This window comes from Peromyscus maniculatus, chromosome 2 (assembly GCF_049852395.1).
Source record: "Peromyscus maniculatus bairdii isolate BWxNUB_F1_BW_parent chromosome 2, HU_Pman_BW_mat_3.1, whole genome shotgun sequence".
Taxonomy (NCBI): Eukaryota; Metazoa; Chordata; class Mammalia; order Rodentia; family Cricetidae; genus Peromyscus; species Peromyscus maniculatus.
Genome location: NC_134853.1, coordinates 91,980,324 through 92,005,981, shown reverse-complemented (window position 1 = coordinate 92,005,981; position 25,658 = coordinate 91,980,324). Strand labels below are relative to the sequence as shown.

Below are 25,658 nucleotides of genomic sequence, written 5' to 3'. Positions count from 1 at the left end.
CAGGACAGCTAGCCACACCTTCTTTTTAAGGGATGTGGACCTACACCACAGGCACTTATTTCTGTATACCAGGGTGCTTTCCACTGCAGGTAGCTGGAAAGAAATGTGACAAGAAAGCTACGTAAACAAGGGGTGTTTGTTTATACTTCCATTTATCACAAGAACCCCAGAGGCAGATAGCTCTTGGGCTGACTTCCGTGGTGACTATTTAGTATCAGCATACCATCCTCCTAGGACAGTGTCCAAGATATGGGAAGGGAGAGCGGGGGACTTCCCTCTTCTCTAGTGCAGAATCTCCTTGAAGCCCTCAGCAAGCTTCACCTAGGTCTCTCTGGTTGCCAGAGACCCCTGACTATGTCCTCACCTGGTGTTGGGAGCACAGGGATATGGCATTTTGGTTGTGGTGTAGTAAGTGAACTGAGTCAGTACAGAAACAAGGAGGGAAGCATCTGGCTGCCACATAGAGACGACACTGGGCACACTGTAAGTGCCGGAGGCCAGCTCTGAATGGAACACCATAATGATGCAGACAGATGTGCAGATGAGAGTGCTGAGGTTGGGAGGCCAAGGAGGTGCCCAGCAAGAGGCATCCCCTAGATTGACTGACAGAAAGCAGTAAAATGTCAATCAGATAGACAGCAGCTTGGTAAGGTATTTATACAAGAGGATATGTCCTCTCGTCTGTCTAATTCTAGACTCCAACTCCACTGTGTCCACTCATAGGAGGGAAATTAAGTCAGGAATGATAGAGGACGGTTTTGACAGGGGAAGTGGGTGTGGCGAGCACACAAGTCACCTGGTTACCTGCATTTTCTGGACACTGGGGTCTGAGTGGAGAGAGAATGGAGTATGGTGTGGTACTGGAACAGAACAATGGATAGTCTTGAATTTGAGACCGAGAAGTTTGATCTTGTGTTTCATTTGGTCATTTTTTCGTAGTGGTAGGCCACCAGATACGTTTCAGCATGAAATAGCAGTGAAAGGATTGTGCTTTGATGATAACCTCATTGGTACACACACACCAGGGAATGAAGCTGGTCACGGTACTGAGGCCTAGAGTACAGGAGAGAGTCTGCCTTAGTCTGAGCATTCTGGAGAAGAGTCAGCAGCTGTGGTTGCCTGCTTGGACAGTAAGACAAGGGGAGTTTAGGATAGCTCCCAGGGGCAAGCCTGGGTCACATCTCCTAAGACAGGGAGAGGGTGAGAAAGACCAGAGGGGACAGAGTCACACGGAGCTCCTTCAGAGACAAGGCCAAGGCCTAAGAGGCAGTTAGCCATGATGGTTGCTACTGTCATCTCTCACTCAGCTGTGGTTCATCCTTGTTCATCTTGAGGGCAGCTGTGATACGGAGGCCTCCTCTGCCTCCACTTTAAGCTCACTTTCCTTGCCCTTCAAGCTCTGGCTGTATGTTACATGGTTCATGGGGCTGGTTTTCGTTGCATGCTATATTTCTTCATTGTTTAAACATGTTTCCTAGGAACATTCATCCATCCTGCCTGGAGGCTGTCTATAAATCACCATTCATGTGTGTTCTTATAGGTTCCATAAATGTTGCTGCTTACGGCTCAGAGCTGCACAGCTCTCTGACGTCAGAGATACATTTCCTGAGGAAGCAGAACCAGGCCCTCAGTATGATGCTCGAGAAAGGGTCCAGAGGTAAGAAATTGGGCCACCTGCAGCCCAAGTCCCGAAGCCCTTGTGTCAAAGGCTATCCAGAGCTGACACCCTAGAGTCCAATGGTGTGGGTCTATCTTTAACTGCACATCACCTATGGGGCATTCCTATTTTATAGCTAAGAAAATCAGGGCACAGATTGGTCAAGAAATGCCTCACCTAGCTGTTGTGACAACTAGAATATAAAGCCCCCAGAGCAGTGTCTCTACCAGGGCCTCAGTACATGTTACTATATTCTCTCGTCCCATCATGACTGAGGAAGAGAGAAGCGCTGGAAATTTATTACTGCCAAATCTCAACTGGAGATTTTCTCCTACCGGTGAAGTTTATCCAGCATTTCTTATAAAGATTCATAATTCCTTTCTTGGAGCTTAACTTCCAAAGAGCTTTTACTTATGGTATCATTCATACTTAGAATGATTCTAGAGAAAGGGAATGTTAGCCCTGTTTCTCAGGTAAGAATTCACAGCCCGAGCAATTGCCCTGATGTGGTCACTGAGGCAGAGGTGCTCGAGCTGCAATGTAGGCCAGCTTATCCCACAATCCTGGGGGTATAGATACTGATTTTGCCTTAAGAATCAAAATTTGGGCTCATGCAGTTCAGTTATTCATTCATCAGCCTTTCTCTATCCTGTCCTACAGGGGGGCTTGATAGACTGATACAGAATACACAAGTCCTGTGTTTTGCACCAGAAGACTGGTGGGAAAAATGGGCAAACCTATAGCAAGGAGGAGTGAGGCCTGCTGTGATAAAGGCAGGCCAGAGAGTGGCAGGACCCTCACTCAGCTCAGAGACCCTAGTCCTTGAGGGTCAAGTCTAAAAAGAAAAGCAATGATTACCCAAGGTGCCTCAGCATGAGGAGAATAGACAAGGCCTAGGTGAGGGAGGAGGAGAGTGTGAACCAGTCAGGAATGATGTGGCTGTGCTGATGTCATATGGACCAGCAGGAGCCCCAGCATACAATGCAATATTTGAATCATGGTTAAGAGCAGATCCACATCCTCGCTGTGCCCCTTCCTGTCTTTATGGCTACAGGGAAGCCTTAACCCTATCTCTCATCTGTTTCTCATCTGGAGGATGGGGAAATTCACAGTATGCTGCAAGGACACAGGACATTGAAACATGCGAGGGCTTGCTGTAGTGCCGGGACAATTAGTGCTGGGATGTGTCACCATTGCCATTCCTTCAGCTCCTGTATGGTTCTTCCTCGGCCTGGGCTAATAGTGAGCCTGTACAGAGAGCAACTCGGCATCCTCACCCTGGCCCAGGGAAGGAAGCTGAGGCACTGAGGAGGGTCACAGCCAGCAACTGGAGAAGCTGCCCGAGAACTCAGGCACTCTGCCTCCAGCTAGGCCTTCTTGTCTCCTGAGCCTCCAAGAGTATTTTATTCCTCTATGGGGCTCTGCAGGAGACTTGCCGCTCTCCACACTCACTGACTCTGGGCTCCTGCCTGTTGCTCTACCCACCATGTATACTCTCTAAGGCAAAGTAACAGGCTTTCAAGGCACATTATGTAATAGAAAGTTAAACAGCCCCCTTTCATTCTAGTGATGTTTAATCTGCAGCCTTGATATTGACAGATTTATCTGCCTAAAATGCATAAGATAATTGGAATGCCGGAGCCATAAATGCCAGATTAAATCTCATTCTTTTCTGTATTCTTGGAGAGTGTGAGCTGAAGTGCTGTACCAGTGTAATAAGGTTGGAGAAAACAAATGGAATACCTTCTCATTTTGGTATTTGCAGATAAACAGAAAGAGAATGAAAAATTACTTGAGTCCCTGTCCAGGAAGGCGGCAAGTCTTGAGCACCTCCGGCTAGAGTACGCCAGTGTAAAGGAAGAAAATGAAAGGTTGCAGAGAGACATCGGTGAGAAGGAGAGACACAACCAGCAGCTGACCCAGGAGGTCTACAGCAGCCGCCAGGAGCTGAGCAGGTGGGCTTTACTCAGGTGTCCCTGCTGGCCTGCTATGCCTGAGGATGTGATCATGGCACTAGGCACAGTGTCTCCAGCCCTAGTGTGCAGAAACAATTACTGTCAGCTGGGCATAAACTGTATGAGGAATGGTCCTCTAAAGGAGGAGGAGAATGCTGTGGGTGGCTGGCGTTTTCACCTAGGGTGGTCAAGGAAGGACTTTCTGAAAAGACCCCTTCTGAGTGTAGAGCCACACAGTGAGCATGTGAGAGCTGAGTCTGCTGGAGATGACCGTGTTTGGCAGAAGGCACATAGACCCTAAGACAGAGTTGCTGTGACAAACTAGACAAGGTACTGTCCTTGGCTGTAATAGGAGCTGAGAGAACAGAGGAGGGTGGATCCTTAATCGTGCTTTGAGGTACTGTGCTTGGCTGTAGTAGGAGCTGAGAGAAGAGAGGAGGGTAGATCCTTAATTGTGCTTTGCTGCTAGCCCTATAAAGACTCCAGTTTTGCTCCAGATGGCATAGGCCACTGGGAAACTCTGAGTGAGCAAGGGAGATGCAAATCTACTCACTGTCCCTCTTAGACTCTGCCATATATTCCATGTGTCAACACACAGGCCTGTCTGTCCTTTCTGAGTGACCACCCTCATCCCTGCCCAGGTGCCATCAGACACCTTCCTTTAGAATGGCTGGAAAGGTTACTTAAGAGAAGGTCTATTAAGCATGAGACATAGGACATGTGGGAACTGGGAGCTGTGATGGAACTCTTAAAAATGCATGTCTCAGCACATTTTGTCCACACTTACTGAGATGGCCTGGTCCTGCCCTGTGGGAACTGGATAAGCCTCTTGGAGGAAGAATTAAGCCCTCCTTCCATGCTGTTTCAGGGTACAGGAAGAAGTGAAGTTGAAGCAGCAGCTGCTCTCCCAGAATGAAAAGCTGCTGCAGTCCCTCCGAGTAGAGCTGAAGGTGTATGAGAAGCTGGACGAGGAGCACAGGAAGCTACAGCGAGGTACTGTGTGCTCAGGGGCCAGGACTGAGACATCTCAGGGCTATGAGCTCAGCCCAAAAGCTGTTCGATGGGTGTGGGAAGATGACTCTTGTGTTTTCCTATCCTACCATCAAACCCACACTGGCCCATAGGTAGACCAGGTATATTTAGAAACAAACTCTTTGGCCCACTCTTTGTTCTTGAGGTAGGGTCTTTCTGTATAGCACAGACTGGCCTTCAATTAAAAATCCTCCTGCCTTAGCCTTACAGGTATACATCACCATTACTGGCTTTTGGCCAAGCTGACGTCTGGAGTCTCATTTCCTTCATCTCAGCTTGTTCTGACTTCACCAGAACTGGGGCAGTTACAGCCTCTGTAAGCAGGGCTCTCAGAATCCACTGCATGGGGCCGTGAAAGTCAAATGAGGGCATTTAGTAAAACATTCAAGCCACATTTCTGGCACATAGTAGGCATCCGAGAAGTAACTTTGTCATAGATTCCCTGTCCTCCATCCAGCAGCTATTCCAGAGTTGGACATTGCTCTTAGGTGCTTGACAGCCTTGGTGAGCTCTGCTTCTAGAGAGCACAGATCAGAATGCCTGACTGTAAGGTCTAATGTTTGAGAGTCAATTTGGAGGCACAGTGGGGGGTTTTCTAAAACTAATTTTCCAGATGGTTTCTCCCTATTGAAAGTTTATCTAGAAAGGGTCATCTCTCAGCTTTTGCTTCTTCTCAAGTTGCTTCTCTTGTTCTTGCTATTGTGCCTGCCTTTTTAATATACTGTAGCCCTTAAAATCATCCCCTTTCATTCTATAATTCTGGTCCAAATAGATTTTATTACTACTAGACATAATTTTGGGGTTTGGTGTGCAATTTGCTAGGCTTTTATGGCCAGAAGTGAAATTAATTTCCAGCTCTTACTTAGCCTGTGGAATAGCAGCAATTAAGCCAGCCAATATTTTTGTTTTTAAAGTTGAGTTGTTATTTTAAATTGTACCTAGTTCCTAGGAGGGGGCTGGATGATGGTAGTGGGTTGAAATGCCCTTGAGTCTCTTTGATGGCTGACCTTTGATCTTGGGAAATGTCAAGGCTTCCCTTTGCATATGTCTGCAGAGGCCCAAGGTGAGGCATCTGCAGAAGGCTGGAAGGGGCCTGATTCTTTCAGCAACCTGCATGGCCTCCTGACAGAGATGCAGGCTCTCCGTGACCAGCTTGAAAGGAGCATCCAGAATAACAGCACCCTGAGGAGCAAGCTGGAAGAGCAGCTGTCACAGGGATCGAAGAAGGCTCAGGAAGGGGCCCTCACTCTGGCTGTCAAGGCCCTGTCTGTCACCGAGTGGTCCCTTCAGCTGGACAAACACGGTAGGGGACTTCTCACTCTGGATGTTCTGCTCTATGGGTCTGTATGGTATGTGAGCTTCTGAGTGCTGCCCTTCTGGCTGCTCTCAGCTCTCATCTCAACATTGTTGCATGTTCTCTGACTGACTAGACATTGAGTTCTCCCTAATGGAGTTAGGGCTTCCAGTGACCCATGCTGTCTCCAGTCTTGCTGCTTCGTCCCACTCACAACTCACCAAGGCCTTTTCATTATCTTGCCTCGTTTTCTGTTTTGTTTTTTGAGAGAGAGTTCCACTGGCTATCCTGGAACTCTCTCTCTGTAGACCAGGCTGGCCTCGAACTCAGAGACCCTCCTGCCTCTGCCTCCCAGTGCTGGGATTAAAGGCGTGAGCCATGGCTGTCCAACTCTTGTTTTGTTTTTCAAGACAGGGTTTCTCTGTGTAGCCCCGGCTGTCCTGGAACTCGCTCTGTAGACCAGGCTGGCCTCGAACTCAGAGACCCACCTGCCTCTGCCTCCCAGTGCTGGGATTCAAGATGTGCACCTCCACACCCCATTCTCTTGTCTTTAAATGAGATCCCAGACCCCTTACTCTGACTTTCACCATCTTGTAAGGCCTGGGAAGCTTCCTGGTAATAGGTGGGTCTGATTTGCTTTGCTTGTGTACTTGTATAGGGTTAGAGATGCCTGGGAAGGGGCAGAGGATAAGGCAGCCTTGCCACACACCCTGGAGGCTGGAACCAACCAGCAAGTAGCTCACACATGGGCTTCCTAGTGACTGGATTATTGTCTGTCACCTTACCATTCCTCTGTCGGTTTGGAGTTCTAGTTAAAAAAAAAAAAAAAAAGGTAGCATGGCTTTTTCTGTTAAGCAATATTGTTAGGATAAAACCCACTAGGGTTTTATCTCAGAGGATTGGGGGGTCTTATCAAAGCATCTTTGCCTGGAGTACCATTACTTCACATCACTAGTGGGGCATGAGTGGAAGAAGCTTGCATGGGAGATCACAAGACCTGAACATATGCATTGCTCTGCCACTGGCGTGCTGAGTTATCTCAATCTCTTGGTGTTATTCTTTAAAAAACAAATTACAGCACTGTTCTGCCCACCGGGCTCTTAAGAGTTAGGTAGCTTCTCAGGTGTGAGAGTGCTTCTTGTATTATCTAACATCACATGGACCGCTGGTAAAGTGTTTGAGATGCATTACCTCCAAGTCCTGTTGCAGGTCACTTTCCTCTCACGTTCAGGTCACTATAGCAGCTTCCGCACTAACTCCTCCAGTCTAAAACATAGACCTCAACCTAACATTGCCCCACCTTGAGTCGTCACTTAGCCCTCAGGGTGTAAGCCCTGCATCCTGTTATACCTTCCTCTGTACCCAGACCTTAGCTACAGGAACTGTGTGTCTTCTCCCTGAATGATGACTCATGTCTGCGTCCTTGTACCTGCTCAGTACTCTGCTTGGCTTTTCTTCCCCTCCTTCCCACGGGGCACTGAAAAAGTCCTAAAGGATAATTCAGATGTCAGCTCCTGGGATGCCACACTGGGGATAGCCCCCTCACCTGAGCTTCCCATCTCTGTGCTTCCCTCCCTTATCCCTGACCACCCTGAGATGAAGTTGACTGTTCACTGTTTTGACGGGAGGGCTCTTTGAGAAAGGGCTCTGGGCCTGGCCACTCTGGTGTTACCTGGTGTCTACACAAGGTACCAGGGAGTGAATGGAACATACATGGTCCTGGCTACAGGGCTGTGTGCAGAGAAGGTGTGAGCGAATGTTTTGCTTCTGAAATGAATGGATGCATGTGAGATACTCTACCATGTTCTAATTTCATCCTTTCTCTAGTGCTAATGATGGTAAAGCTGAAAATTTCCTTTCTTGTTCTGTTTTGTTATAGATGGCAACAAATGTCCTGAGGCCAGTGATAATTCATTTGATCTGTTTGAATCCACCCAGGCAATGGCACCTAAATCAGGTACAAACTGGGGAACTGCAGTAGTGTTGGGTATGACATTAGGGCTTTGGGAATAGAAGAAAAGGAGGTCCCTGGAATCCCTGGCTGCTGGATTTCAGGTTCTCTGGGGTTTGACTTCCACAGTAGTGGTTGGCCTCCTCCCTCTACAGTTGGGTGACCACACAGTCATTGCCTCTGAATTGGGCTTGAAAATGCTCCCATTGGCTAATTTTCACCAGTCTAGGCCCCCTCGAGACTCAAGAATGCAGATGTCTCTTTAAAATGCCTCTCAGCCGCCCAGTCAGAGACAACCAAGTGAAAAAGCAGCTGGATTTTCTACCTGCATAATGCTGGCTTCCTGCCCAGCCTGGCTCATGCCGCCTCTTCCAGGGAGCCTTCCTTGTCTTCTCTCCTTGCTCAGACAGTTGTTTTCCCTTGAGCTCTGGCTCACTCTCACTGTGCGTTCATACTTCTTGCAGCCTCAGTATTCCCATTAGACCCTGAGCTACTATCATGCAAGTGAGAGCATGGCTCATCTTGGCAGTCTAGGATCGACTGCAGAGGGAGTGTTCATAAACACTGGTTAAGTTGATTTCACTCTTTGACCACCGTGGGGTAACATAGCTAACTCCACGAACACAGATGCCACCCCAAGTAGATCTAACATTTGCCTCTCCTTTTGTAGCTTCTGAGGCTCCTCTGCTCTCTGGAACTGACGCTGACTCCCTCTCCTGTGACAGCAGCACTTTTGCCACCAGCCCCCCTTGCATGCCCTGCCTGGTTGCTGACCACCATGTGTGGGCCAACAAGAGTGGCCACCATATGCTGGGCCTGATTGAGGACTATGATGCCCTCCAGAAGCAGATCAGCCGGGGCCAGAGACTGCTTGCCAAGATGGACATTCAAACTCAAGAGGCTATGAGCCCCACAAGTCAAAAGCTGGAGCCAAAGGTAACCTGAGTACAGGCAGGGCTGGTGGAGGGAGACACTTCCTGCTCTCAATAAGTAGAGTAATCTTCTCTGGAAGATTCCTAATACCCTCAACTTCAGTAAAGCCCTAAAAAGGAGGAGTCGGGAACTGTTGCACATGAAAGCCCAGATGTGATGGGGGCAGTTTGTTGGTGATCAGTGGACAGCATGTTGAGATCATACCCTGGGTTACTATGGCCACTGCTCAGAGAAGTGCTGCACTGCTGTGTGACTTCTCATTTCTCTCCAGTCTCTCAGCCACCCTTTGTCCATCTGTCTTCTTGTATCCAGTCACTTGACCCCTCCACCTACACACCATCAGGGCAGACTTGTCTGTTGGGCTCTAGGGCTGCTGTGAGCAGCTACAGGTCCCGACCTTCATGCACACTATACCAGACCTGACCAGGGTGTACCCTCCCACACTGAGCTCACATCTGACTGTGCCATACTGTCATTTCCTACAGCCATTCTGTGATGCATGTGTTCCTGAGAGATGTTCTATGTCCACCTTAAGGTCATCTTCCTGCAGAAGATGTGTGTGTGTGTGTGTGTGGGTGTGTGTGTGTGTGTGTGTGTGTGTGAGAGAGAGAGAGAGAGAGAGAGAGAGAGAGAGAGAGAGAGAGAGAGAGAGAGAGAGAGAGAGAGAGAGAGTGTTTCCTCGGAACAACCCTGTGAAGGAGGCGATACCAGTTCATTGTAGAGATGCTGAAAACTGACTGTTCTCAGTCCTGCAACCAACATGCTCTCTGTTGTGACAGTTCTGCCTTTCTAGACGGTGCTGGCCGACTGACTTCACTTCTCCCTGGGCAGCAACTCTGAGGACTTCTAGTTGCTGGACTGACTTCAGTGTACCCACCTTTGGTCACCACTCTTTCCCCGACATGTCCCACTCTGAACAGGCACAGGGCCACAGGTTATAGTTCCTGTTCCCCACCATATCTGTCCCCAGTCTGCTTCTCCTGACTCCCCTGGCTTGGGATTCCCCATCTCTACTTCCCTCTTCTCCCTACCTCATCCTGGAATCCTCCTCATCTCAAGCTGCCTTTTGTCACAGACTTTTGTGTCTGACAGACACAAGTCATCATGTGTCTGACAGAGACAAGTCATGCACTTCCTCCAAGGCACCAGGTGAGAGATGGTAGTAGACCTTTGAGCTTCCACTGGTTAGAGCTTCTGGAGCCCACTTTGAGGTTTCTTTTCCTTTGCATGCATATGTAGGTGTGGTATGCATGTATATATGTATTACATATGTGATTACCTGTGTGTGGTCACACATATATATATATGTGCATATTCTGTGTGGAGGTCTGATGTTGACATCCACTCTCATCGCTGTCTGCATTATTTATTGAGGAGGAGTTTCTCTATTGAACCCAGAGCTTACTGGTCACTAGTGTAGCTAACCAGCTTGTTTGAGAGTCAGGGTCCCCTAACTCTCCCTCTTTAGTACTTGGATTGTAGATGGCCACCACACATGCCAAGCTTTTGCATGGTTCTTGATCAAATTCTGACCAGCACGCTTGCTCAGCCAGCACTTTATCCACTGAATCATTTCCTCAGTTGCTCTGGATTTTTACTGAAGACACCTGAGTTTCCTGTGGTATTTGCTTTGGCTTTGTGTTGGGCTTTGCTTTTTTTGTTTTACTATATTTAAGAATCAGATTTGCATTTTATCTTCTACTAGATGATAAGCTCCATGAGAGAAGGAATAGTGTTTTTATGGAACATTAAATAACCAGTACCTTGTCTCTTTAAGCCTTGTATAATATTGATAAATAATATTGAATAAATTAACACTAATAAGATTCCTGTTCTTTTCTGATAAAAATACTTGTTTTGAAAGCTAAAAATTATAGAAAAGCATAAAAACAAAATGTTTCTTCAAGTACTGCTTGAAGGTCAGCACTTAAATTGTGTGTGTGTGTGTGTGTGTGTGTGTGTGTGTATGTGTATGTGTGTGTAATAAACATACAAAAATAAGCACATGCTTTTGGGACGCTCAAAGTTTATCAAATAATCAGAAATACGAGGTTCATATATCTCAGCTACATGGTATTAATACTTTTCCTTTTGAGCCCTTGCCTTTTCAATGGCTGCCAATAAGCTGCTGTAGACATAGCATGGACTGCTGTCTTTTACTGTCTGTGGGCATGTCAGCTGCACCGAGTCATCTTTTTGTACAAATCTGACTATATTTTGATTAGATGTAAAGTGAGTTTCCCAGTTTAAAGGCTGTGAAGGTTTTAGGAATCTTGATAACTGTTAGTATGTTGTGTTACTCTCTAGAGAGAGCTTGTGTCTGTGGTTTTGAGCTAGAGTCTGTCTCAGTACACCTTTGTCTTTATTGAATAATATTCATATTTTTGTCATTTTGCTGTCTAAACAGGTGTGTAGATTTATATTTATCAATTGCAATAAGAAATGTTTTTCACTTTCCGCTTCCTCCTCTTTTTTATCTTTCTTCTCTGCACCACATTCTTTCTTCCTCTCGCCTTTGACACCTGTCCCCATGTGAGTATACCTGCAGCACAGAGAGGGATCGCGCTTTCAAAGGCCCCTGACACCATACATTCTCAGTAAGCGGTCTGCGGCAAATATAGCAGTGTTGTACCCTGGGCTGTGTTTGCTCTATGGTGGTCTGGATGGTGCTACCATGGGTTACTAATCATGGTTACTGACTAGGATAAACTTACCGCCAAAATTCTCTTCCAATATACAGCTTACCAGTGTCACGTAATCCCAGCTCCTGATCATCATGTAAAATAGGAGCCCTACCTAGTCTGAAGCCTTCTGCCTGTTAAATCGTGCTTGTCTGTGAGTGATCCCTGTCAAGGTGGCATGTAATGGCCTTGTTATCCTTTGTAGGGTCCACACTCTGTGCCTCTGAGCAAGTTTCTCTCCATTATGAACATTGCCAAGCTGATCCTGGAAGAAGCCTCAAGATTGCTGAAGCTCTTCTGGAGGGTCTCAGTCCCCACAGATGGCCAGTGTTCTCTTCACTGTGAGCAGGTAGGTGATCCCACATGCTCAGAGGCTCAAGTACACCAGAGAGGCCTGCATCTTTGTTTATTTTATTACCAGTTCAGGTGTGCCCCAACTTGAGGATATGTCAGAGGGCAAGGTAACAAGGGCCACACTAAATTCTTACCTAATTCCCAGCATGCCATTATTGAGTGGGATCCCATTCACACTTCGTACATGAAAAAAACAAGTTCAGGGCCTGGGTTGAGGGGCTGATATGAAAGTATACATATGTGAACTCTGGGACTTTGATAGGTTTTGCATATCAGCTTGTCCTTATAGCCCAGCTTGCTCGTATTCCTTAGCAGTACCTTGCACTTTAGCTATCTCTGTCTGGACCTTCTGATCTATTGATGGCTTCCGCTGGATTTTAGTGAAAAACTATTTTAACTATTTGAGTGAAAGGTCAGGAGCTAGGCAGGTGGAACCTTCTCTTGCCTTTTATCAGTGGGGCTCGTGTGTGTCCTGGCACAGTGTTCAATACTCTGGCTAATCACAAGCCTCCTTGAGAGAGAAGCAAGCACGAAAAGGATAGTAGAGCTCTGCTTAGTGGATATTCAGTGGATATTCCTACTTTATTTGGCTGGATGGAAATAATGTTTTCCAAAGGTGAGCAGGAAGGCAGAAGGGAAGTTTGCATTTCAGGTCACCCCTCATTTAGTTTTGGCAGCTCTCAGACCTCCCAGAACCAGGCAATGAGGTTGTTCGTACGGAAAGTTCCCATGATGCGAGTGTTCTGGGGAGGAATTTGGGTACACCAAGCTTTAGGATGTTCGTAATCATTTGTGTGGCATGGGGCAGTCATTCCGAGCCCACTTTTGGTGGAGCATTGGCTGAACAATGAGTGATATCATATGAGAACACTTGAGCTCTAGCCTTACTGGCTTTTCCTTCTCTGGAGGCTTACACGACACAAAGTCTGCCTGCTGTGTATGTCCTGTGCCCCTCTGCTGGCTGCCTCTTACCCTCGAGTTTTACATGTTACATAAATAGAGAGGGCTCCTTGATCACTCAGCCATAGCATCATCTTCTATTTCATCGAAGCCCTTATCACACATTGTAATTATATATTTGTTTGCTTTAATGCCTGTCTCCCTGTTTTCCTTCAGGGTCTGTGTCTGTTTTGTTCATGTTTTTTAATGAATGAATGACTAGATGGATGAATAATTTCTTTCCACTCTCCAAAATCAGTGCCTGCTTTAAATTATTTTAAGGTAACATGTCTGAGCTAAACAATTTCCCGTCAGTGCAATGTTTTTGCCCTTAGCAGACAGAAGCAGCTGTTTGTTAAGTGGACAGAACCCAGTTATCCAGTTTGTGTCTAATACATGCACAGACACACAGACACAGACACACACAATCACACACACGCACACAGACAAACACGCACACACGCACGCACGCACGCACGCACTAAATTTGTAGCCCTGTTGATCCTCTTCCACTTGCAAATCAGTCTGGTGACTGTCAGTCTTTGTGACGATCCACCCTCCTTCCTGAAGATTTCTCAGGTAACCGATTATGTTCATGTCAGTGTTATAGGATTTCAGAGCTGAGGAGGACTTCAGAGATGCACCAATGTGGTTGCTGGTGTACATGGACCCCTGTGTGGTGGGAAGTTGCTTCTGGGCACATTTCTTTTTTCTGCCTGTTCTTCATGTGGCACCTTTTGCTTAGTGTGTGTGAAGCAGACTTCTGAGTTTATAGCAGCAAGCCTAAGCACTTGACAACCTCCTCTTTTCTCTGTGTTGTTTATTTGCCTTTATATTTAATTCATTTCCCCCTTCAGCCCCTAGCAATGCTCTGGAAAGGACATCAATTTATCTGAGAAATGTATATGAAGGGTTGCCAAATGTAGACATATCCTTAAAACAGGAGACTCATAGGACTCTGATGGCTTAGCTTGGAGGATCAGAGGTAGAAGATGATTTTTCTAATCAACACTGTTTTGTAGAATTGACTTTGGAGCCATATAAAACTTTATATAACTATAAATAGAGTTAATCAAAATGGGAGTGAGGGAGCAATGTCTAAAAGTTCATAGCAGTGGAAAATCAGCCAGCCATACTGTGTATCACTGGGGACATGGCCATGGGAGCAGACATGCCAGTGATACACCACACTGGTTTGAGACTTCCCCAAAGCACACAGTTTTCAATGGTTTTCAGTGGTTATGTTGTTCTTAAGACACTGATATTAATAATCTGGTACATTCCTGTTGTAAGATAGCTGTAAATTCTTTACATTTCTTTATTTTTTTTATGTGTGGGCACATGCTTGTGTACTAGCATGCAGGAGGAAGTCAAAGGACAACCTGTAGAAGTCAGTTTATTCTTTCCACCTTGTGGGGTCTGGGGCTTAGCCTTAGGTTAGCAGCTTTGGTAGCAGGTGCCTTTGCCTGTGATGTAAGATAAACAATGCAAGATTTCATTAGGAACTGAGAGTTTTACTAAAAGAACAATATTATATGAAATCATAGAAATGAAAACCACATAATCCTAAATTTGAATTATAAACATAAAAATGAACTCTTGATGCATTTTCTGTTTTAAAAATTGACTGAATCACTCCACATAAAAGGCTGTAGAAATAATTGGATTCAGAGCAGCAAGCCCAATAGATATCCTAATGCTGGTTCTGAGGGCCTCTTTCCAGGGCTTGGGCCAGGGGTCCTGCAGGAAATGGCTTCTTTCAGGTCTGGGCAGATACACAAGATGAGCTTAGAACATATAACATCCTAGCGAGGAAGAGGGAGGTGGATCCTAGACTTGCACCACAGCATCCCCTGGAAGTTTTTGAGAAGGCAGCTGCCAGGGCCTCATTTCTGCCAGCCTGGAGTCTCTGTCAACACTCCCAGGAGCTTTGAGAACCACAGATTAAAAGAAAGTAGCTTGTAACAACAGAGTTCTTGTTTGGATGCTGAGTTGAATGGACTGTTTTTTTTTTTTTTTAAGAAGTCTGTCTTTGGTTATTTTTCAGGATTTGATAATAGATTGGATTGAGCATTCCTAACACAATTGCTTTAAAAGTCTGGTATTGGGGTTTTAGGTCCTCAGATGAGTCCTACTCAAATAGGACTCAGGAGTAAACTTCACTTTCTAGGTATGCTAATGCTATCACAGGTTCAAAAAAACTTAAGTGATGTATTCTAAAATAGTTCATAAATGAAATGACATGGTCAGTTTCAATATCATTTTGGAGGGAGGCTAACCAGTGTGGCCTTGAATTGATAATTGCTGGTTCTGGGTGGGTTCCTGGATATTCCTATCCAATTCTGTTGACTTTTATAGGTATTTGAAATGTTCATCATAAAAAGGAAAAGGATAACCAGAAATAAGCAGGAAAAGAAAAGCCTACCCCAGAAGCCGGACGAAGCATGATTGCGTGTGTGGCCTCTGGGAGGGGTGTCTTCCAGTCCTATTTGTTGGTCTAAATGCCTACTTGGTGCCAAATATACTAGTTACACTAAAATCTTACCCCTTATTGTGGCCTCAGGTACTAAGGTAGTTTTTTTTCTTTTTTAATTCACAAATAGAGTATATTTGGACAAATAGGTCAAGGTGTCGTCATTCATTTTTTTCAAAAATTAGCATATTTTATATTTAATTGACGCAATTATACATTTTTATGGAACATGCTATGAGGTTCCAGTGCATGTGTACAGTATGTAACAGTAAGATCAGGGTGATCGCCATACCCACGGTTTATCCTTTCTTTAGGTTGCCATCATTCAAAATCCTCCCTGTTAGCTGGAGTTGCACATTCTTACTCCCATTTTCCAGAAGCAGGAGCCAACACTTTAGGATGTCACATGACTTGCCTCAGAATTGTGCAGCCAGGAAATGGCAGAACTAGGCTCCGGAATCTTGCTGTATACTTTTGTCATGAGATGAACGGGAAGATTTAAATCCAGTGGAACAGCAGACATAAATATTTAAATTTCCTTGTTTTAAGTGCTAGCTTGAAGATGTACAGTGTTAGGTGAGTGCTAGTAAGCAGTGGCCTGCAAACTGGAGACTGGCACCTGTTCTTCCATAGGCACTGGTACTCAGAGAAAAGAGAAGAGCTCTTTGCTAGTTGGGGTCATTGCTGCCGTCTGTCCTGACATGGCTTCCTGAGCTCCCAGTAGGGAAGGGGTAACAGTTGAAGTGTTAAATCAGCATTGTAGCTTTAAAGAATATATGAATAGGGCGAGGGAGATGGCTCAGATGGAAGAGTGAGGGCCTGAGCACCCATGTCAAATCCGGGCCTGAAAGTGTGTGTCTATGACCCCAGCATTAAGGGAAGGGGTAATGGCAGAATTGAGTGACTCCCTAGCTGAAGCAGTGCAGTAAGCTTCAGGGTCAGTGAGATACCCTGCCTCAAAAAATAAGATGGAGAGCATTGAACAAAAACACCCAGTGTTGTTCTCTACACAGCTACAAGCACATGCCCACATACACACAAGAATATGTATAATGCACACATATGTGTACATGGGGGGGTGGGAGAGGGAAAGAGAGAATATACTTTTTCAGACATCCTGAAGTCTTGTCCCTTGGAAATACTAACGTTAATGCTTTATGCCATATCAGTATACACATCTATGTAGATAAGCTGTTCAGTTTTATGAACAGTTGTTGTTTTTGGTTCCTTTATCACTAATCATAGTCATCTATCAATAAAGTCCTGCAACATCATTTTAGCTGCAAAATTATTCCTTCCTATTTAAGCCCTATGCTGAGCTGACTATAGAAAGAGCAAAGGGATGAACCAGGCAAGCTAGGAAAGGACCATCCTCCCCCAAGACCGCCTTCTGGGCTTCCACCGTACCCTTTTAATGTCACTTCACTATGGTGTGGAAGATGAGCTAGGCATTGCTATTTCAGTGTAACAGATACAGAACTGCAGGGTGACTTTGTCCTAGGATGTGGGGCCTGTGAAATCATGACGAGATTCGTGGGCTCCTGGCCTGTACTAGAGAATCAAAGCAAACCTAATGATGAAATTAGAGTCCGTTTTGGAGAAGCACTGAGGCCTTTGTACCTGCCATGATTGGTTAATCTTAAAAGGAAATTGAGGCGGAGAATCAAAAAAAAAAAAAAAAAAAAAAAGATACATACCTGAAACAGTTTAGCTTAAAACAGATAAATGTGCCTTCATTTGCCATTCTTTTGATGTAGGGCTAGACCCTTTCTTTGAATATGGGCCTGCTGATTGGAGTTCCACATCTTCTTTCTTTCACAAACCACATCCATAATGTATTTCTGTCACTACCAATTTCTGTTTCTTTAAGATGAAGAGGAAACTTGAGGCACTTGCAGAGCAATCTGAATATAGAATTCTTATAGACTGTTCCTCCCACATCTTTTACAGTTGTCTCGCCCACACCTAATTTGCCAGCAAAGTGTTTTTCAGTGACTTGCCTTTAGCTGTCTCCCATAAAGCATATGTTAGTTTCCATACGGCCAGCTTTCTGTCCATACATGTGGCTCACAGTTCAACTTAATATGTAATTAGATTCTGTTATTTTATTGAAAGCGCAGATACCATAAGCAAGTTTGGAAACAAACTAGAAAAGATTCTACATGAACTGCCAACTTACTGTGTCCTTCTGGTAGCAAAGGTGGTTCAGTGCAGCTGAGAGAAAGGGGGTGTCCTTAGTCCTGGAGCCATGTAAGGGAGTCTCTGTTGTGCCACTTCACAGAATGGTGGATTTGTCACCCATGCTCCACTCTGGAAAAAACAAAAAAAAATCAAAGTGGGTCTGTACTTGCTGAGTATTGTTGTGTTAAGATTAAAACATTTTAAAAAATTAAATCAGCATTATAACTTCTGATAACAAAAAAGAAACTACAAAAATTTGAACTCACCATTGATGTTTGGTTACCACATCAATATATGTTTATAGCTGTAGGGATCTGTGTTTCCTTTTATGAAACATAAGTGCCTCAGATACAGCATTCAGTCTGTTGATTTGGGCTCTTTCTTTCACTAATTATAATCATCTTTTGAAATCAATAAATAGATTTCTACAGCATCCTTTTTAATAGCTGTCAATTTTTTTCAGTGTAAGTACCACAATGTATTAATTCAGAATAATATGAAGCAACTCAGTTTTTTGTTCTTGCCACTGACAGTGCCAAGGTGTGTGCCCATGGAGAAAGACACCCTCCTGTGCTGATGTGATTATTCCTGGGGGTAGATGCTGTGGCACAGAATGGCCAGGTCAGAGAGATACATACATTTACAGTTCAATAGGTCTTGTATCTACACTGGGCCACAACCATCCAAAGTGCTACCAAGGTCCTGATAGTTTTCTTCCTCACCCTGGATTCGGTCCAGTTTTGCTAATGTGCAAAAAAAGGGCTTCTGGCTTAGATATTTTGCTAGTGAAGTTGAACCTCTTATGATATTATTTTTGGTTCTTCCTTTGTAATACGGTGTTTTATGTTATTATATTTTTCTAATTCTTTTTTCTTTAGATTGGAGAAATGAAGGCAGAGATCACCAAACTACACAAAAAGTTGTTTGAACAAGAAAAGAAGCTGCAGAACACAGCAAAACTTCTGCAGCAGAAAAAGCACCAGGAGAAAGTCATCTGTGATCAGTGTGAGTGAGAGGCAGGGGGTGGGCGCCACAGCTGACCACTCTCCTGCCTCTGTGGTCAGAGCTGACAGTGCAGCCATGGCTTACACTTTTTGGAGCCCAGGCTTCTGAGATCATGCCTCCTTCTCGAGTGTTTCTTTTCCTGCTTCACCCTTTTAGAACTACACAGTCACTTCTGCCAGGGCTGTCCTCTCATGGGGTGACAGATTGTGCATTATAGAAGCATGGGAAGGACCTATAGGAAGGGCCCCCTGAGCTGATTTTGAAAGGAGTAGACACTGTCATCTGGAACATAGAATGGCAGTCTAGGACAGGACCTGCAAGGACAGAGGTGAGGGTTAAGCTTTGTGTGTGAGAACTCAGAATGATCTTGCTGGTGAAATAAAAGTTGACTGTGCAAGGCTGAGGCAAGAGGGGCCAGAGACCAGGGCCTCTTGGGAAAGACCTCCAGGCGAGATTAAAGTGGCTCCCTCCTGCAGAGGATCAACCTGGCATGCTTCATGTGAAAGCTCTGTATGGTATTCCTACCATGGGCTTCAGAGGAGAAGGAAGAAAATTTAAGGTCAGTGCTGGCTCTAACCCAGCTGCTTCAAAGACTTTCAACAGCTGTGTGCCTGTGTTCAAACCTGCAGCACTCCTCACCTGTGTGTGGAGACAATCACCTTCCACCAGGCTCTCCCATCAGCTCAGCTCTGGCCTTCCCCATGCCCTCAGCTTGTTAGATTGCCTGTCTTAGGAGTATCACCAATGGTACCTTCTTCTGTGCACTACCACAGCCTAGGACTGCTCTCTCAGCAGCATTTCTGCACAGGGCATAGATTATTGCTAAGTAGGTGGTTTCATTAGCTGCCCTCTGAAAAAGACTATGGGAATAGTAAGGGTTTAAACTGCAAATGAATGAAATTCAGTTATGGCCAGGCCCTGGGCTCATGTCCTGTGTCCTTTTCACAGGCTCAGTCATCAAGGACCTTAGACTTACTGAGGGATGAGGGGGCATAAAACTTCAGGGTTATCAACTGAGTGCCTGCCTGAGGCAGCCTGAAGGTGGTGTGAAGCTTTGCTCCAAGGTTAAATCTGATTGGCCCTGAGGGATGTCAGTCAGACAGCAGAGGAGCAGCAACAGGATTCTCAGGCATACTGTAAGCAAGAGAGCAGTGGGTGTCCAAGCATGCTGAAAACATGTGAAGGCTTTCACTTGAGCAAGAGTGAATATTAGTTTTCTTGTCATGTGATACAGTCCCTGACAGAAGCAACTTGAGGAAGGTAAGTTTGTTTTGGCTCACAGTTTAGAGGGTGTGAAGCTAACCATGGTGGCGACATGGTGGGATCAGTTCCTGTATGTGGGAATAGTAGCATGAGGTAGCTGGTCATACCATGTGGCAGACAAAAGGCAAACAAAATTAGAGGGACCAGGCTATCATCCTCAAAGCCTATTCCCAGTGGCCAATTCACACCAGCCAGGCCTCACTGTACAACTCTCCAAATAGTCCCTCCAGTTGGGAATTGAGTGTTCAAACACGGGAGTCCATAGGGAACATCTCATGTCCAAGCCATAACAGAGGGGGAAATGGGACAAAGAGCCTGTGGGCTGGGTTCAAGGGGGAGCAGCAGGATTTGTTGTAGTTCTTTTTGTATCAGATATCACATGACAGCATGGAGGGGTCATGAGGCTTGGGAGGTCTATGACAGTCCCTCCAGCACACAGGGCTGTGGAAGAAGGATGAAGTGGAAGAAGGATGACTTTGAAAGACAGGTGATTGCCCAACAGACAGGATATTGTTGGATTGCCTGAGAGACTTATTTCACTTATGGAAAAGAAAAGCTCTCAGTGATGTGAGTGGCAGTGACAGTTGTGGGCATGCTCGGGTGCTACGGAACATTTGGGCCAGACTCTTGGGGAAACAGGGGTAAGAAGTGGAGCTTCACACAGCCTGAGTCCAGGCAGTAGGACTCTGGCACACGGTTCCCTTCTGAAGAGCCTTAAGGCTCCTGCTGCTGATTCTGGTTTGGGGTGAGGAATTTCAGGAGCCAGCAGAATTGAGCTCAGGTGGTAACCCTACTGTGGTGAATCAGAACCATGCTATGCCATATCTTGGGTTAGTATGTAAGGACTGGGAATGTGCGCAGGTCTCAGCTTTACCCTCCTGTGTGACATGCATTAAGTGTCTCTGACTCTGAGTTTTAGATTCCTCCTCTCTAGACAGAGACGGCAATTTTAAGCACAGCTGGCCACAGTGGCATCTGTAGAATTTGGAGAGTGGTACCACCAATATCAAGGACAGAACAGGTGGCCCACAGATGCTGGTTGTTCCCCTTTTTTCAGGAAATGGTTCAGTGCCACCATCAGTATCTGTTAGGCCTGGTTTGGAGCTGGCCTAACCAAGGACAGGGTGAGGATCTTGCCCCAGGTCAGCTGGCATGGGTCTGGCCTGTGACTCTTCTGTACCGGGTTCTACCTCTTGTCCCAATGAGCTATGTCCCTGGATATTCCTAAGCTCTCCAACCTGCCAACTCTGTTCCTGGTTTTGAAGTGACAGAGTGACACTGACATGGTGTCCCCTACCCCTCCTTCTCCATATGGTGATGGGGATGAGAAAGATCCAGGGATTGCTCTCAGTGGTTGGGCTGACACTGCCTCCTCTCAGAGTCTGCAGGAGAGACCTGGGAAAGGGTGAGACATGGGAACCTGAGACCCTACTATTCACGAGTCACATGGCTCGGCACGTCTGTGCCTTAAGTCCTCCTTTGCCAAGTACAGGTAGTAATCCTGTGTCACAGGATTGGGATCTTCAGTGAGTCAGTACGTGTCTTGTGGCCAGGTGGGCCCTCCGGTGGGCATTTTCCTTTCCAGTCTCTAGTGGGGTGGGAGAGCCCTGGCCTGAGTCCAGTGGCCCATGTGTGTGCCTTGTCTCTGTACTGAAAGTCAGTCTGATTTGAGATGTATTCTTTACCACTCTGAGCCTTGTCTTCTCATCACAGCAGGAATTTCTGAATGTTGGAACATGGGTGGGTGGTTACCTGTTTAGATGTGAGAGAGACTTCAAAACCAGGGCCAGGGGATCCTCAGTGCTTATGACAAGCTTGACTCACTAGGTATATCCAGTGGTCTTTCAAGATTACTTTTAACCTCCATGACATGACAACCTTTTCTGGGTCACAAGCCCCTTGATGGATCTTGAGAAAGTGGTGGTCTGTTCCTAGAAAGATTCACAAATTCCTGTCCACAGCAGAGCTGTATTCTGGGTCCAGTATATTGGGCTTTCTAGGGCGCATTGTGGACCCTGCATCCAGGGGTAGGGTGGAGAGAGAGGGGCAGGGTACTCCTGTGAAATTCTTTTTACTCAGATAAAAAGGAAGCTCTGTCAGTTGACCCCTCTGCCTCCAGATAGAATTTTTTTGTGTGAAACAAGAAAAATAATTCCTCTAGGCGACCACAGAACAGTTATTCTGCATAAGGGGGCAGTGGCCCGTGTGCTGCAGTAAGTCACAGGGAGTCTAAGAGCACAAGCCAAGGGGCCAGGATTCTGAGGAGCAGGGTACTCCCTGGCCCTCACCGGTACTAATTCGAATGGCTTCTTCTTTTCTTTGAGCTCCAGCTGGCCTCAAACTCATGGCCATCCTCTTGTCTCTCTGCATCACAAGTTCTGCCTCTAGATTCCTAAGCAGGCTCAGAAACCTGCCATTTCTCACTGTTTTAGTCTTTGCTAGACAAGAAGGGACTATGAAAGAAAGCACCTTTGTTCATAGTTGCTCCAAGTGGTGGGCACTCCTGTTCTCAAATTCGGACACAGCTCAAGTGTCAGTGAACAGGGGCCTCTGAGCTCACCCATTCGCTCACTCCTGTTTAGACAGAACACAGCTTGCCCTGGGGAACCATGCTAAACTCGTCCACCAGCTGAAGGGCAGGAGGAAACAAACATGCCCTGAATTCTTTCTCTCAGGGTACCAGAAGCATGCTTGAAGAAAGGCTGTGTAAAACTCGTGATTTCACAGGACTTCCTGGATACTTGGCATGGGCTCCCAAGTATGAGCCTGTTTCCCACACTGCTTTCTAGAGGGCCCAGGACACCAGAGGAAACCAGGCACTGTCAGATCCTGCCCTCTATACTGCCCAGCACCATCATCCTTCTCTATCTACAGAAGGTGATCCCAAGTAGCCATATAGAGCCTGGCATTGCCTCTCAAAAATAGCATGCATGCTCTTCCCTTTGGGTCCCTATGAGGACTTGAAGAAGTATTCATGGCCCATCCTTCCTGAGGTGTTATTTGGCACAGGGAGTTGAAAAGGGACAAGTGAGGGCCTTATACTTCTCTCTGGTCTCAATGGTTCAGGGCTGTTGTGTTATTTACTCAATTTTGTAACAAAATTCCTGAGAGAAGCAATGTAGGAGGAAGGATTTCTGTTAGCTCATGGTTTGGAGGAATATGGCCCATCATGGTAAGGAAGGCTCACAGGAGCAGCGCAGTCTGGGCTAATGTTGGCCAGAGCCAGAAGTACATATCCCTTTTCAAGCATTGGCACCAACAGCCCACTTCTGCTAGCTAGGCCACAGTCCCAAAGGTTTCTTAAGTCTCTATGATGATAACCTTTAATTGTGAGTGTGACATAACCTCAAATTGCCTGGGAAGAGAGTCTCAGTGGGGGATTGTCTACATTGGGTTGTCCTGTGAGCATGTCTGTAGGGGGAGCTTTCTTACTAAAGTTAATTGATGTAGGAAGACTCAGCCACTCCCTGGGCAGGGGATTCTGAACTGGTAGGAGTAGAGAAATTGAACTGAACACAACCAAGCAAGCAAGCCAGAAGCATGCATGCCTCTCTGCTCTTGACTATGGATGTGATGTGACCAGCTGTCTCAAGCTCCTGCTACCTTGATGCCTACAGTGATGGACTGTAACCTAGAATTGTGAGCTAACATATACCCTTCTCAATGTTGCTTTTTGCCAGAATATCTTATCACAGTCACATAAATGACACTAGGACACTCTCCAAAACCACCAGAGGGTCATGTGTTCAAACATGAGCCTGTAGAAGAGCCTTCAAAAGTTGTCCAGTTGTCCAGTTGTCCAGATCCGGACTTCCCCCTCACTGGCTTCATTTCCATTCTACTCTTCTGAGGTCTGTGACTCTAATTGTTCCCTTCTTTGCTTTCTTCTCAGTGGTCATCACCCACCAAGTCCTTCGGAAGGCCAGGCGAAACCTGGAGGTAATGTCCCCTGAGTTGTTTGCACTGAAAGCTTTGGGTAACTGGGGGTTGGGGACGTCCAGACTGCCTTCTTTGAAGAATAAAGTCAAAGGTGTGACCAAGGGTTACAGCTTCCACAAGCAGCTGTAGTTTCTGCTCGAAGAGCATGAAAAGTTCCATTCTCTCACACCAGTCCTCAGTGGACACACTGATTCCTTTTTCTATGCTGTTTCACTATGAGAAGTTCAGCAAACGGCGGCCCACACAGAGGCATGTGTGCAGTCTTTCTGGGATGAATGAATAAGTGATTGCAGTGTGTGCTCGTGGTCATTTTGTTCTGATGTTTACTGACCAAACTGTCTTTGAAAGAAGTTTTAAAATAGTGCCTCACCTTGAGCTCTGTCGGGGGGGTTACTTCAGACATTCCATGACCTAATATTCTCTTTCTCCTTTTTCCCCCCTTTCCCTTTTCCTAGCGAAGGCCTAGGGCTGCCCACCCAGGAACATCCAGTCCCAGCAGACCGGGCTCGTGAGGAGAGCTTTCAACTAATAAAGCTTGTGGTTCTGAGATCACCTGCCTCTCTGTCCTTACTGTGACTCCAGAAGGTGAAGGAAGCAAAGGCTTCTGGCCATAGGAAGTGTGGTGTTGTGCAGTGATTTCTGTCTGAAAGTTGGCTTGAGGCTCCTGTCTCAAAGGCTCCATTGCTTTGCAGCCAGGCACCAGAAAGGCCTTGAGCTCTGGATGCTGTGATCTAGAGCACCGTGCACACTGGTGGGCTTCACATCCACTCAGATCTCAGAACTCAGTTCTCAACCAACCCTGCAGTTAGAGGATGCTCCTTAATGAATCATCCGGTTTCAAATGCATGATTCATATATTCTGGATGGAGCCTCAGAGTACAGGTCCTGAACTCTTACACCAGTGTCTTGGGAGCCACCGGACCCTCAGATCTCACATACTTCTAAGAGGAAAGTGAGTCTGTGTGGGATTGCCTTGGCACTGGGTCTCTGCAGGCAGGTCCTCAGCTCCTACCAGCCTGCCCTAGAGCAGTCTTCTAGGCTGCATTATTTCAGATTAAGAACCAGAATGAGGCCTGGAGCTGGGACTTAGCTTTTGCACTGCCCTCTGATGCTAGCTGGTCTCCTGTCTGCTCAGCTATCCATGTTGCTCCCTGGTACACTTGCCGCAGCCCTGTCACTGCCTTTCATGTTGAACTAACTTAGCCTTGTCCTGAGCTACATGGGTCCCTGAGCATTCAACAAAGCCTGGCTTAGCTCTGGATGCAGCTGACTTTTCTTTCAAAAAGAGTCCATCATGCTGACATGCTGCTTCTTACCGTCTTCCACCCTTCCACCTTGCCTGCTACCTCATCTCCTTGCTCTGACCACTGGGAGGTCCTTTATCTGCTCTGGTCCCTCTGCCTTTCCCATCTCTAGACTCCCTTCTAGTCTTCGGTTCCTTTTTCTTGAATCTTCTCCCTCTTTTCTTTAAAGCAGCCAAGGTACAGAGACAAACCATGCATCTGACCAGACACTTCCCCCTGCCATGTTGGCAGCTTCCTACTGCTCTCTGGTGCCAGGCCAGGCCTCTGGCAGAGATCACAGAGCCCCCGGGTCTGGCTGCTGCCACTCTTCCCTCTTCTCTCCTCTTGCCTCCTTGTTCTCTGGCAGGTTCCAGGCCAGCTGACTGTCTCAGCCTAAGATGCCCCTACTGTTCTTCCAAGCCTCAGCCTGGGCACAGCCTCTTTGAAAGCCTCCCTCTGCCTCTTCTTTTCCTAGCCAGCTTTGAGTGGTCCTTTGGAAATCTTTTCCCATGCTGGAATCCTCAGACTCCTGATTCTAGGCATTGTCTTCCTCTCTGCCCCCTTTCCAGTCTCTGCTGGGACCCTTCCTTTTAACTAATCCTCCCTGAGCTCTTGGAGAGCACCTTGTGTCCACACTGAATGCCAAGCACCTCTCTCTCTCTCTCTCTCTCTCTCTCTCTCTCTCTCTCTCTCTCTCTCTCTCTCTCTCTCTCTCCCC

At 46.3% G+C, this 25,658-nt stretch overlaps 1 protein-coding gene across 13 annotated transcripts in view; it reads left to right on the top strand.

Moving 5' to 3' along the window:
- Nucleotides 1-24,209, top strand: part of Cdk5rap2 (CDK5 regulatory subunit associated protein 2) — a 194,033-nt gene extending 169,824 nt beyond the window's left edge. For 5 of the 13 annotated variants that reach the window (XM_076564370.1, XM_076564379.1, XM_076564378.1 and 2 more), the window contains 10 exons: nt 1,541-1,657; nt 3,423-3,612; nt 4,481-4,605; nt 5,675-5,947; nt 7,818-7,895; nt 8,560-8,825; nt 11,709-11,852; nt 18,329-18,455; nt 23,611-23,657; nt 24,113-24,209. In XM_076564370.1, the coding sequence (XP_076420485.1) occupies nt 1,541-1,657; nt 3,423-3,612; nt 4,481-4,605; nt 5,675-5,947; nt 7,818-7,895; nt 8,560-8,825; nt 11,709-11,852; nt 18,329-18,455; nt 23,611-23,657; nt 24,113-24,169 (1,424 nt within the window). In that variant the 3' untranslated portion in view covers nt 24,170-24,209. The remainder of the gene's footprint in view (nt 1-1,540; nt 1,658-3,422; nt 3,613-4,480; nt 4,606-5,674; nt 5,948-7,817; nt 7,896-8,559; nt 8,826-11,708; nt 11,853-18,328; nt 18,456-23,610; nt 23,658-24,112) is intronic. The other 8 variants (XM_076564372.1, XM_076564381.1, XM_076564380.1 and 5 more) reach the window with 3 other exon arrangements.
- The last annotated feature ends 1,449 nt before the right edge of the window (nt 24,210-25,658 follow it).